Source organism: Phyllostomus hastatus, unplaced genomic scaffold (genome assembly GCF_019186645.2).
Source record: "Phyllostomus hastatus isolate PE091 unplaced genomic scaffold, TTU_PhHast_1.1 phas_contig_283, whole genome shotgun sequence".
NCBI lineage: Eukaryota > Metazoa > Chordata > Mammalia > Chiroptera > Phyllostomidae > Phyllostomus > Phyllostomus hastatus.
The window spans coordinates 15,724,600-15,738,999 of record NW_025333833.1 but is presented as its reverse complement, the minus strand read 5'-3'; the positions used below and the strand labels follow the sequence as shown (position 1 = coordinate 15,738,999).

Here is a 14,400-nt window from a genome sequence, read left to right as displayed (position 1 = left end):
TCAATATATTTGCCCTGAAGGTGTGACAACATGTAGAATTTAACCATTTGAAGTGGTGTGAATTATATGCATTTGTACATTTATATCTGTAGCTCTATTAATAGTGGAATTTGGGATTGAGACTTCTTGCTAATCGGATCCCGAGTTTGATTTTTAGCTTTAATAAGTAAACCTTTGTCTGGGCCGTGTGTTTCCTGCTCCAGCATGCTTGGAACTAGGGCTCTGTTCTGTTCTGATCAGACCTAACCCAAAATTCTCCAAAATGAGCATTTGATCTAAAACTCAAGTGTGGCTTCTGGGAAGCTATTGATTGATTTGCTGCAATACTTTTCCCATGTTCTTCTTGGGGGCGGGGTGGGGATGGAGCGATGCCTGCAGCACGTCCCCGGAGCCGAGCGACACCTGTAGCGGATCACAGTGGCTAACGTTGAGGGGAAGGACAACGTAGCTCAGTTTGGAAATGGTTGTATCAGAATAGTTGTGTCACCTTGGACCTGGAAAGGCTAATTCTGCACTGTCTCTAAAGAGATTTGGTTATGAAAGGAAGTAAACAGAAAACCTTGCTCTCTGGAAGTTTTTTTTATTTACAAGGTTTTTTTCTATTACCTTTCTATAAAAGGTCATCACCATAGGTGTTTTAAAAATTGCCTCTTTTAAAAAGAGAAAGAACCCTAGAATAATATAGGGTTACAAGTCTCCCTTAATTGTAAATTTTGTTAGCTTTGGAAACAGAACTTTCGAGATCACATTTGGACCCTCAGGAATGTCCATTTGAGGACAACTATTAGCATTCTGTATTATCATGTAATAATAGTAGTAATGATGACAGTGATCTTTCCTCTAGTTAGAACTCAAGCAGGATAAATTGAATTGTGAAACGGTGACAGGCCCCCTGGGTTCTACTGCCCACCACTGATGAGAACGTGCCTCCCAACGCCGGGGTCTTATGAGAAGGAAAGGAACTATTTATTCAAAAGTTATACAGGTTTAGAATAATGGCGGAACTTTGCCGTTAAATCTCACTCTCTTTAGAAACAGAAAACACCCACAAACACACAGTCCTGCCCCCCCTTGCCAAACCAGGCCAGTCAGAGGTACCGTCTCTCGGGGACAGAAATAGAAGTCTGTAGCTTAGCTGGGCAGATTCCTGCCTGCATCCTGGCTTCTTCCAGTGGTCTGTGCTCGGTTAGATAGGCTCCTGCTCTTACTCCAAAACTGCATCCTCACGGTCAGCCAGTGGGGGAGGTCCTTCTGCATTCTTTCAAACCCTGTGGCCAGGACTCCCTTCTCTGCTCCCAAGCCTCATGGTGAAGAGAGCAAGAGAGAAAGAGAGAGAGTCTCATGGCTCTCCTCTCCTTCCCACGTGGTCCGAGCTCCCGCATGTCTAAGAGAGAGCCTGGCTACCCTGCACCTGAGTTTAAATCCCAGTGTGGATCTTCCTCTGTAATCCCACTTCCAACTTCTCCCACACTGAGTTACACCTGCCAGTGGTCGTTTCTTCTGCCTTTCTGGGCTGCCATTGTTGGTCTGGGCAGGCATGGCCCCATGATGCGGAGCTAGCTGTCTTCCTGCTCTCAGGCAAGTGCCGTAAGCCCCTCAGCTACATTGGATCGTGGGTTAGAGGCACGCAGCCGGTCTTCCTGGCTCCAAGCAGGCCCAGCTATTTAACATTACTAAAACCCCTGGCCAAGTTCTTTAGATATGCAAAGTAACTCTCAATGGCCCTGCTCTGCTTCTCCCTTCCCCAAGCTGTAGCTGTGGGGATTTTCTCCACTTTGGGGGACCCCTAGCTCTGCACCCCATTACAAAACTGTATTTTGGGCAGGATTTGGTTCTTCATTTGTTGGTCTCACATCAAAGATATATGTATCCAGTGGGTTTAGATGGGATGGGTATTATACATTAAAAACAGTAAGGAACCTTCAAATAAACATATGATACTCAGCCAGTTTAGCATATTGTACCTGATTGGCTTATATGTTGTATTTCCTGCGGAATTAACAACTGAAGGAGGAAAGTCTGGTTGAATCATTTGCTGACATGTTTCTTGAATTGTTGGCTATTTTGGTGTCAACATTTACATTGAGAGTTTCGTGTTTCATGCCAAAAATGTTTACTATGAAATATAGCTTGGGAAAGAGAACCACTCTCTTGGTTTTGCAAAAAGCTAGGTAAAGCAGTGCTGTGTGGGGTAAAGTAGCCATGGAGTTTTATATTCAAATTGTATGAACGGTAAACAGAACATCTAAAATAACCGCTTGCACATTGCAACAAACACATCATCATTTGCTTAAAAAAGAGTTATAATTACAGTTGACGAAGCATGGACACCATAAAAATGCATTAGTTCGGCTTGACATGCTAATTACCTGTTTTTGCAGATGTTTTTATGTATTGTTGTGTGAGCAGTTTACAAAATAATTACAGGAAAGTCATATGGAAAATAAACTAAGTGGGTGGTTTCTCATCTAAATATTTTCATTCATGTGGAGCTGTGTGAGGCGCAGCTGCTCAATGGCAGAGGCAGAGACAGAGACGAGGATTTCGAAGGGTTTTTCATCAGATGGACTCTGTCATCAGTATCACCACATTTTTCTATATTTAGCCACACAGTTTAAAAACATTAAAATGAGAAGGTAGCTTTAATCCCTGCAGTCATTGCAAAAACATTGTGATGAGAAGAAATGTAGTTATGGAGGAGCGTGGTGGAATACACCAAATGTAACTAAAAATCCCTAAACCGAAGACCGCTGCTCTTTCAGTGCCAGCAGGCTATGATGCACTTTGAGAAAGAGTTCATCATTATTTTGTAATTACTTGAGTCACATTGTCTTATATAGCATAGCTTACATTGTATCTTAATTAAATACTGAGTCTTGTATAAATTGCGCAGAAGTTCGGCACATCTGTTCTCTTTTAGGAAGTTTTGACAACGTACGATCTGCTTTTCCTCAGAAGCTGACTGTGTTTCCATTAGTGGTCTCAAAATGTGTTTCATTTGAAAAATAGTCCAATAATTGTGTAGATAGATTATATTTTTTGTGAACTTTTAAACACATTTTAAAAATTGTAATTATCAAACAATAAAAAGAGAGTTTCTAGACTTCTCTCTGTTTTACACAGTGACTTTTAATTGGAATATCTGTGGTGTATTGCCCTCATTGATACTCTTCTGGCAAGTTTCCATAAAATTAAATCAAAATGTAGATTTTTGTTTTTGTTCAACATGCCACTTCTATGCTGTGTTTTTCTATATTCCCTTTGTATGCATTTCACCTACTACACCGGGGTGTCCAACCCACGTCCTGTGGGCCGCATGCAGCTCAGGATGGCTATGAATGCAGCCCAACACAAAATCGTAAATTCACTGAAAACATTATGAGATTTTTTTGTGATTACTTGTGGAAATGTGTTTCATGTTTGGCCCAAGATAACTCTTCTTCCAGTGTGGCCTAGAGTGCCGAAAAGTTTGGTAAAGACAAAAATTGCACACATTTTCTGACGTGCATTTTATGTAACTACTGTTTAAATTAGAGAAGGCGCTACATTACTGAAAGAGGTAGTTGAAGCATCTCTAGGCATGAAGGTATTGGTATCTGTGGGGTGGATGGACAGGTCCTTCCTCTTCCTCTTTCCAGGTCTGAGGCCTGGTCACAGGGCCCTGGCCAGAAAGAATGTCTTTTGTTTTGGGAATGGATTGTAACGCCCTCCTTATTTCCTTTTGGAAGTGGCTTCTTATCCTGTGACTGCTTCTTGACCTCTTCTTTACACAGAGCTAATGTAGTTTAGAGTCACACATAGGACACGTGCGCTGATTGTTTGGGACACGGGGTTGTGGTCTCTCTCGCCCTGGCCCGCTCGCCATCCGTGCACTCCCATGTAATGTGAGCCATAAACAGCGTGTCCCCATCTGCTAGTCCTCCAGGAGGTTTTTTCGGAATATCATGAACACTTAAGCAGCTCCCTGGTTTGGAGATCCTGCGTTACAGTGTTAGACCTCCATTAGACTGCGTTACAGTGTAATATTGGTGCAAAGTTTTCCATTCATCTAGTAAAATGTTATTAAGGATCTTCTATATGTAATGTTCTGTGACACCATTGAAATGACTGAACATTGAGATGACTGTGCGTCTGGAACATAATAGGTGCCTAGTAATTATTAGGCATCTTTAGTATTGAAAGAGGTGGGAATAGTGATTATGGAAAACTTCCTACTCTGGTGGCTTCTGTAAAGAAAGCCAATTGCCTGGGAGGCTTTTCTTTGTTACCTAGGAATGGAATACTCTGGAAGTATTGCTTGACATATTCTTTGAATTGCTTAAATGTAGAGACATATGTATTATCTTCGTATTAAATCAGTCTGAAGAAAGATGGGATGGAGTTTGTTCTAATTCTGTTATCCACTGAGTCAATTTAATTGTTTTTTAAAGATTTTTATTTATTTATTTTTAGAGAGAGGGGAAAGAAGGGAGAGAGAGGGGGAGAGAAACACTGATGTGTGAGAGAAACATTGGGCAATTGTCTCTTGCATGTGCCACAACCCAGGCATGTTCCCTGACCGGAAGTCTAACTGGCAACCTTTTGCTTCACGGGATGCTGCCCAACCGGCTGAGTCACACTTGTCAAGGCTCAGTTTAATTTTTGGAGATGCATTAAAGGAGTGTGTGGAACTTTTAGTATTGAGAAGAATTAGCTGCATATAGTCAGTAATTCTGTTGATTACATCATCTCAATATACATTGAGAAAATACAATTGTTCAATATCACAACGTCCAGGAAAACAATTGTTAGACTTCAGAGTCTTCCATAGATTCGCTACTTCTCTTAAGGTGCCTCTTGTAGCCAGTGAAAGAGTGGGCACAAGCCTTGATGGGGCTGGGTGCTTCCTTTACCTACCAGTGTGGCAGATAGGAAATCCTTAAGTTTATGGAGATACTAGATTTTCTTTTTATCATGAGGTAAAGATTTAGCTCCTTGGTTTTAATTCTTTATTTCTCCTTCTTGCATTATATCTCTAGCTTTTAAAATTCTCTTTATCTTAATCTTTTCAGAGTTATTCGATTAGAACATAAAAGACACTTAGGGGACTGTTTATTTATTTATTTATTTATTTTCATTTATTGACAAGAGTTTATCATCACAAAGAGACTGGCCAGACAATGTTGTTTTGCAGAAAAAGAGGGGAGGGAGCAGAAAGAAGTTCTTGAACCTAAGAGAAGGCTATCTCTGTAGGTGTTTAATACTCTGTGATCTAATATTGTGTTAGTTTTCATTCAGTGATATTGGCGGTAGAAAAACTGCTAAACAACATTGAAAGCAATATAATTGAGGCAATGCGTGGGTCTGAATTTCATTGTGACTTTTGCTTTTAGTATTGTTTGGTGACTCTTTGACCTTGTGGGGGTCACATTGACTTGGTTTTATAAAACTGTCTCTAGGGGGGTCAGTTAAATGCAAATGGGGAGCAGATTCCTGACTGACGGGGTTCGGGCTGTGTGCAGAAAGGCCCATGGCTCCAGAGTTGTGGTAGACACGCTGCACAATAAATTCTTGTTCCCTCAAGGTTGTCTTTTGTTGTCAGAACTCTTAGCATAAGTCAGATATGGTAGGCTATCCCTGAAAAGAACAAAATACCATTAAATAAAATAATTCAGCACTTAAAACTATAACTACCAAGGCCATCTCAAACAGGCATATTCTTTTATGTAACTAAAGTTATCAAAAAAAAAAAGTAAAAAAAGAAGCACCAACAAACAAAAACTCCAACGAACCTGGGTTGATTGGCTGTTCTTTCTAATGTGGTGAGTCTGAATGAAACCAAGCATGCTTGACCAAGAGCACAGCGGCACAGGGCCCACTGGGGAGTGTGGAGTGGAGAACTGGATGTAAGAATTTAAGATGTGACGAAGTGGAGTCTTGTGTGGAGATTACGTTCCGTGCAGGTGGCAAAAATCACGTATAGTCAAACCACTCTTGAAAATCCCGTCCAGTTGCCTGTGAAGTACAGATGTAGACACGCCGTCGTTCAGGAGGCCCGAGGGGCCCGTTCTTCCCCAGCATCGCTTCCCTCTTGTTGAGCCAATGATGAGGTATTAGCTCTATTCTTGGAGTGATTAAGGCTGAAAAAAAAAAACCCACTACTTTTTATTCTAGTTTGTGACACTGACTTAGTTCCATGAGGAAAAATGTCTTTTTGCTTTCTTGTGGGTAAATGAAAAAAGGTGTTTGTTTTACGAGGAAACCGGGTAGCCAGGATGTGTGAGAGACCAGTGTTTCTCAGAAAGGCCCATTTTCTCTTTTCCATGGTGGGGCCTTTCCACCCCGAGTGGCCCTCATTTTCCCGTGTGCCAGACCGCTGCCTCCAGGCTCGCCTCCTCTCCGACCCTCCCCTGCTGTCCTGTCTGATAGGCTCCCGCCTCCACTCTGTGTGTTGTTTTCTCTTCCTCTCTGTCCATACGCATCTGTGCTTGTCCTGCTTTCTGCGTTTCTGTTGCTCTTCTGCTCGGTAACAGTAAGGTCATCTAATTCACATTCAGTTACCTGACATGTGGCGTCGTAATGTTACAGAACAGACAAGGGGGGCCTGGGACGATATACTATTATTGGAAAAAAAGCTCCCAGGTCCGTCATGTCCGCCGCCCAAGGAAAGACGTCTCTCAATGCCAGAGATTCGTGAAAAGGAAAGGAAATGTTTATTTAATGCTATACAAACTTAAAGTAGTGACCTAATGTCTTTATCAAAAATCCTAGAGTCCCTAAAAACACCCACAAACAGACACAGTTCTTCCTTCCTTCCCCCTTTACCCAGTCCAGAGTACCGTATCTCAGGAAAGGAAATAGAAGTCCACGGCTCAGGCAGTCCTCTGGTTCTTCCCAGTTAGTACCCCATCTCGACTGGGAGACCTCCCTGGGTTCCCGGCACCCTCCGCTGAGTTGCCGGGATCTCTGCTAAAACCAGGTGGTGGTTCCCCCTTTTAAAGCTGCGGGGGTTCCCACTCTGGCAAAGGCACGTGGTCCTCTCTCCCAGGGCCATGGGAAGGGAGAGTCCCCACATGTCAAGGCCACGTGGTTCTCCCTCTCAGGGCTGTGCATGGTTCACCTTACAATGGCTGCCGTGTCTGGGTTTAAATCCCTGCGCCCAATCTTCCTCTGCAGCCCCATTTCTGACTCCTCCTACACTTGGGCACACTTGCCCTCAGTCTGCTGTCTTCTCCAGCTTTTCTGGTCATCATCGTGGGTCTGGGCAGGTGTCACCCCATGTCATGGAGCCAATCTTCTCCCAGCTCCCATGCAAGCGCTGTAACCCGGGGGACCTGCCCCCCAGTTACATCTTGGTGGGGAAGTTACTTCCATTCCCCTGGCTCAGAGCATGGCCATAGCTATTTAGCATATTTAAGCGACCAGCCAAAGGCTATAAGTATGCTAAATGACCACGCCATGGATTAGCTGCAAAGCTGCCCTGCATACTCTTGCTCTGTGTGCCCCTTCCCCCAACTCACACCTGTGGGGGAAGGGGTGAAGACACCTTAAAATCTCCTGGACACCTTGAGTTCTGGACCCCATTTCAAATGCCTGTTTGGGATCCCTCCTCTTGGCTGCACCCTGTAACAGTAAGACCTGGTTTGGAACTGAGAAAGGCTTTTCATATCCTTGAGCCTTAGTTTCTTTAGTTATAAAAGGAAGCTCATATATCTCTTGAAATAGAATTTGATATAGTGAAGGAGGGCCAAATGGCGATGCCTTCTTGTATAAATTAGAATTCATGATTGTGTTATCTATAGACTATGCCTCCTATAAAACCTCTCTTAGTGACTTACGTCAGAGTTGGTGCTTCGAGAAATGCAGGGCAGTCAGTCCAGTGTTTCTAAAAGTTTCAGCAACAAGTTTGGAATTTGTCCCCATTTCTGTTGAGTGACATGTCTTTTCACAGATCACACTCTGTAATCATCCTGTATCAATCCTCTCTCCTGCTCAGAAATTGATAAGGTAGAGAGTAAAGAAATACAGGTTAACACAGTATACATATGATATCTTTTATGGTACACCAGAACTTCTTGACAGAAAAGTTAGTATTTAATGGGAACAGTCTTTTCTGAATGCTAAAACCCAGTGGGAATTTTTGCTCTATCTGAATGATTAGCAGAAATGTAGAAAAATGTATGGAAGGTGGTAGTTTATCTTTAGGTAGAATATAAAATATGTATCTATTTTAAGAGTGTTTATTAAGTGTCTACATGCATATATGAAGAAATAATAGTCACTAATTGGGATTATAAAATTTGAATTCCAGATTTTCCTTGAAAAATCATCCTTATCAGCTGCGTGTGTTTTAAAATGAAAATTAATAAATTAAGATGGTTAGAGTCGATTAAAAATGTTTAATCAGTTAAAGTCTGTTTAAGTTATTCAGACATCTATGGATTAGTCCTGTATTTCCAGTACTGTACTCAGCAGTCCTGGTCAGTATCCGGCAGCAGAATCTGTCAGGGGTGCTGGTCATCCTTGCCCAATGCTGTTGATCAGCACTGGCTGTGACCTACTTTTAAGGGACTGATAAGGAAGGTGTCCTAGTAGATATGTTTAAGGTTGCATTTGAAAGGCCTTCCAGTGTTTCCATCACTTCCTCATCGTTTCCATGGAAGCGGAATCACTGTCCTCAGCAGGAGTCCATCTCAACTGCCTGCTTCCAGTTCTTGGTTCTCTGTTCCTATGGAGACTGCCTAAAGAGCGGCAGAGATACCAAAAGTTTAAAACACAGATTTGATCACAAAATACGGTTTTAACTCTAGTTTTAATTGGGCATTGCATAGTCTTGGCATTTTTGACTTTCAAATTATTTTGGGAGACAGGTTGATGTCTTCAAATCAAGCAAAATTAGAAGTTTTATTAAAACGTATTCACACTGAATGAGAAAACTGAATGGCCACAGTTTCTGTCAGAGTTGAGCCTCAGAGCAATAAGAAGTTCCAAATGAGGATTTAAATTAGGGTTTAAAAGGCGTAACCTGAAGTGAGGAGAGCTGGTGATAATGTTAGAGCCCATAAACAGCAAACTCGAAACAAGGGCTAGTTGTGTATAGAATGTGGAATGCTTCTTGTTACTGTGGCAGACTCCATCTTCAAAATATGTTATACTTAGGTGATTTTTATAGATTATATCCACTCTTCAACTGAGAAGAAAACCTTGGGTTTTGAAGTTAAGTAATTTTAAGGACAGGGGTAGGAAGCATACTGTTATTTTTTTTATTGAGGTTTCAGGTGAGTTAATAGATTGTTCCACAGTGAAAAGGCAATAGAGATTTTTTCCGCTAACCAAGACTGATTATCTTTGTTAATTTCTCGTAACAAAAAGAATAGATGGAATAGTAATGTAAAAGCTGTGAAAACAAGTTATTTAGCAAAATTACAATAACAACTTTATTGTACTTTTTCTTTGAGGTTTGTATTTAGTCAGGGTTCTTTGGTTTGCATGTGAAAAATCTAAGTTTGAACTACCTTATGCAGAGAATGGCAGGAACATAGGTGCAGTTGAAATCGGGACCCCAGTCATAGTAGGATTTTTTTCTTTGTAGCTCATACCTGTTTTTCTTAGTCAAGTTTCTTCTTTCAGGTTGGCTCTTTGCCCATTGGCAGAAACTATGGCTGGTGAAGTTCCCACTCCTCATGTCTTGCGTGTGTGTGTGTATTTTTTAAAGATATATTTTATTGATTATGCTGTTACAGTTGTCCTAATTGTTCCCCCCTTTGCCCTCCTCCACCCGGTATAACCCCATTCACTCCAGCAATCCCCCTCCTTAGTTCATGCCCATGGGTCATGTATATAAGTTCTTTGCCTACTCCATTTCCTGTACGGTTCTTCACATCCCCCTGTCTGTTCTGTGCCTACCAATTTGTACTTCTCAATCCCTGCACCTTTTCCTCCAGTCTTCCCCCGCCACCCAGCTGATGACCCTCCCACTGATCTCCATATCCGTTACTCTGTTTCTGTTCTGCTTGTTTGCTTAATTTGTTTTTTAGATTCAGGTGTTGATAGTTGTGAAGTTATTGACATTTTAATGTTCATAGTTTTGATCTTTTTCTTAAAGAAGTTCCTTTAACATTTCATATAATAATGGCTTGGTGATGATGAACTACTTTAGCTTTACCTTGTCTGGGAAGCACTTTATCTGCTCTTCCATTCTAAATGATAGCTTTGCTGGATAGAATAATCTAAGTTATAGGCCCTAGCTTTTTATCACTTTGAATACTTCTTGCCATTCCTTTCAAACTTGCAAAGTTTCTTTTGAGAAATCAACAGACAACCTTATGGGAGCTCTTGTGTAGGTAACTATCTGCTTTTCTCTTGCTGCTCTTAAGATACTTGCTTTACCTTCAACCTTTGGCACTTTAAAATGATGTGTCTTGGTGTGGTCCTCTTTGTGTCCAGCTTATTTGGGACTGTCTGTGCTTCCTGGACTTGCATGTCTATTTCCTTCACAAAATTAGGGAAGTTTTCTTTTGTTATTTTTTCAGATAAGTTTTCATTTTCTTGATCTTTCTCTTCTTCCATGACCCTTATGATTTCACTGTTGGTACGTTTGAAGTTGTCCCAGAGACTCCTTACCCATTTCTTCTTTATTTTTTTTTTCTTCTTGCTGTTTTGATTAAATATTTTTTGCTTCCTTGTGTTCCAAATCATTGATTTGATTCTTGGCTTCATCCACTCTACTGTTGATTCCCTGTAAATTTATCTTTATTTCACTTAGTGTAACCTTCATTTTTGTGAGTCTTTTTTATGCTGTTGAAGTACGCAGTGAGTTCCTTGAGGATCCTTGTAACCAGTGTTTTGACCTCTGCATCTGATAGATTGCTTATTACCATTTTGTTTAGTTTTTTTTTTTTTCTGGAGTTTTGTTCTGTTTTTCATTTGGGTCTCTCTTTTTTTTTTTGTCTGCTCATTTTGACAACTTCCCTGTGTTTGTTTCTATGTAGCAGGCAGAGCTGTGCTTTGACTCCCTGTCTTAGTAGCATGGCCTGTTGTAGAAAAGCACACCTGTGAGTTGGACGCGGTGTAGCCTCAGGTTTTTGCCAGGGCAGGGCAACCCCTGTAAACCAGGTTGATGGAGTCTCAGATATGGTGTTGCTGCTCTGTAGCTCTGGGTGGGGGAGGGCCCAGAAAAGGGACAATGGCCACTGTCTGGCCTCTGGAGTTTTGTCCGGGAGGAAGCTGTCCCCTGGTACTTACCCTGATGCCAGACATTTCAGTTTCCCCCCGTATGCCACTGGTGCCCTTCCAGCTGCTGCCCTGGTGCTGGAGCCCAGGGGAGTGAGTCTGTGTAAGTCCTAAGTCCACTGTGGGCCCTTTAAGAGAGCGGTCCCCAACCTTTTTGGCACCATGGATGGTTCCTTGGAACACAATTTTTCCATGAACTGAGGAGAGGGAGATGGTTTTGGTATTATTTAAGTGCATTGCATTCAAGCTTACCTCCTGCTGTGTTCCCAGGTTCCTGACAGGCTCAGACCAGTACCAGCCTGGGCTGCAGCCCAGGGGTTGGAGACCCCTGCTTTAAGAGGAGACACCTGAGAAACTCACAGGTTCTTCCACCACCCCAACTGCCACTGGTTTTTATAGCCAGAAGTTATGGGGACTTAACCTGGCACTGGAACCCTGGGCTGGGGGTCTGGTGTGGTGCTGGGATCCCTCGCTCCTGAGGTATCCTTCCCGATTTTTATCCACCACATGTGGGTGTGGGACCACCCATTCTGTGTCTCCGTGTCTCTGTGTCTTTGCCCCTCTTCCCCGTCTGGATGGATGTGATTTCTTTAAGTCCTTGGTTGTTGGACTTCCATACAGCTTGATTTTCTGCCGGTTCTGGGTGATGGTTGGTTTGTCGTTTAGTTGTAATTTTTGCTGTGGTTGTGCGAGGAGGCAAGCCAGGAAGTGAGCTGTGTTACCTGCGCCTCCATCTTGTGATTTTCAGAGTCAGGCCCTTGAGGGCCTGTTGCATCGGCCTTGGCGGCTTTTCCTTTTTCTCCTTCTGAGACTGGGAGTGAGGCCCACATCCGTATCCCTGCATGCCTGCAGGTCCCTGCGAGTCTGCAGGGCTGCACGGGGCTGGGGCAGAAGTCCGCATGGGCGGCTGCGCGGAGGCCAGGCCTGTGTGCCCCACTCCTCTGATTTCCAGTGTCAAGAACAGGGAAGGGCCGATTCTATTCCTCTCTTCTCCAGCTGTGGCCGAGAGGGTGGGCTCTGAGACTGGGGCAGCGAGTGCCCTTGGCTGACTCGTAGTGACTAGGGGGACTGAAATCTGAAACAAGGTAGCAGCTTTCATTCAACCCTGGTCGGTAAGGGTTGGTGGTGGGAGGTGGCGAGGGGAGAGGCAGAGCAGTAGGAAGGGGAGCAGAAAGGGGCGTTTCCTGAAAAAAGAGAGATGCTGTTCCAGGCAAAAGTAAGCAGAGTTTTTTTTTTTTCCATTAGTAGTCTTTTGGGGAAAATGTCTGCTTTATTCAGTTCAGTTCAGCAAACCAGGTTAACATTATTTTATAGAATTTGGTTCTGAGGAAAAAGTTAAAAATGAAAACCTTTACAATTCAGTGCTTCCTTTATCTCCGTCTCTGTTGCTGCACCTGTATGTGTGCCGTCTCCTCCAATCGTCACAACCACTGGAAGTGTGAATTTCCACCGGAGGGAGTGAGAAGAGGTTCCGAGAGTTGAGATCAGTTATGTGACTGGCTGGAGCGAGGCAGAGCCAGAATCCAGATAACCAGGGTTTCTGGAATGTCACCCAGGGCACTTTCTACCACATGGACTTGCTTTCTGATTGACTGCATTCAGAAGATGTATAGGGTCAGTTACAACAACGGTCCTATGTGTTAAGTGCTTGATAAGAATGAGTCATGAGTAGTATGCTATATTGGGAAAGGAACCTTAGCGAACATAAGCAGTACAGTGGTCCTCAAAGACAGCCCAGGCAGCACTCCATGGGGGGGAGCGCCTCTTGGAGGCAACTTTGAATACCTTTTGTTTAGGGAAATGGAGAGCCAGGCAGGGTAAGCAAATGACTTGTCACTTTCACATAATTGTGTATTACAGGGATTTCAACCCCATTCTTGTTTTCAGTTGTAAGAGGAGTGACAGTTTGTTAATGGAAAAACCATGGAACTTACAAAAATCAGTTTGAGTTGAGAGTTACCCTAATTTTATTCTTCAGTTTGGTGGTACTTTTGTAGCATGTCATATGCACTTCATAGCTCTGATTAAACGTGTTGCATTTAGTACTGTTCGTTGAGTTAGACGGCTCTCTGAGCGAGGCTAGTCTTTTATCTGTGGAACTATTCACACTATATTTCTTACACGGCGACTCCTCCTATAAAATATATCCTCTATATATACATATTTCAATGGGAGGATTTCAGAATTTGGATGGATAAAATTCATGTAGGTAATATTTAGACCTTGCCTGGGAATGTGAAGTGCAGCACAGAGAATACAGTCAGTAATGTTGTAACAAATACATGCAGTGCCAGGTGGGTGCTGGACTTACTGGGGGGATCACTTTGTAAACTGAACAAATGTTTAACCACTCTGCTGTACACCTGAAACTAATACCAAATAATGTTGAATGTCAGCTGAAATTGAAAAATAAAAAAATATTTAGACCTTGCTGATACTGATAACTTTGATGTGTGTTCCAGTTTTGAATCTCTCTTCTTTTCAGTTAGAAACGTGAACAAGTGGTGCATTGGGTAACAGGACGTTAATCTTCAGATGGGATAAAAGAAGATTTCTTTGTGTTTCCCGTGCCCTGAGTTTTGTTTTCTCCTTTCAGGAGAGTCAAGCCCCACCCGGCGAGAAGCTGTGAAGAGAAGAACGGCGGAGTATCTCATGCGAGCCGAGAGTCTGTCCAGCTGCTACAGGAAACCTCAGCCGGATGATGCATCTCAGGTACATACGTACGTCTTGTGTTGCATTTATATGTTCTTTAGCCATTTTTGCTGTCTTGTGTCTCAGCTTTATTGCTAATTAGAGTGTTTGAGAGTTTGGGTCTCTGGAATTTTACCAGTAATTTTCTTAAGTTATCGGTGGAAAGAACGGCATTAAAGCAAACCACCAAAAATGAAATAAAATGGAACTGTGTTCTTCTCTTTCTCAGCTCTTTGTTTCTTGCTTTACTCCTAATATCTGATTTATGCTGAATTTTTTTTAAATTTTTTTTAATTTTTTTTAATTTTTAATTTGCTGTGATTCTCCTACAATTTCTGGACAGTTTTATTGATTCATGCTAGAACTAATCATTTAAGTATAAATTGATCACCTAGAATTATAAAGGTGTAATTCTAACAAGGATGTTTAGATTATTGGGGACTGCCTGTAGTCTTGTCTCAAAGACAGGTGAATGCTTGAAGCATTAGAAACATTGTG

General features: G+C 42.4%; 1 protein-coding gene across 2 annotated transcripts in view; it reads left to right on the top strand.

The window, feature by feature from the left end:
• Positions 1-14,400, top strand: part of RPS6KC1 (ribosomal protein S6 kinase C1) — a 158,377-nt gene that overhangs the window by 68,699 nt on the left and 75,278 nt on the right. For both annotated transcript variants that reach the window (XM_045838659.1, XM_045838658.1), the window contains exon 7: positions 13,808-13,923. In XM_045838659.1, coding sequence (XP_045694615.1) covers positions 13,808-13,923 — 116 coding nt within the window. The remainder of the gene's footprint in view (positions 1-13,807; positions 13,924-14,400) is intronic.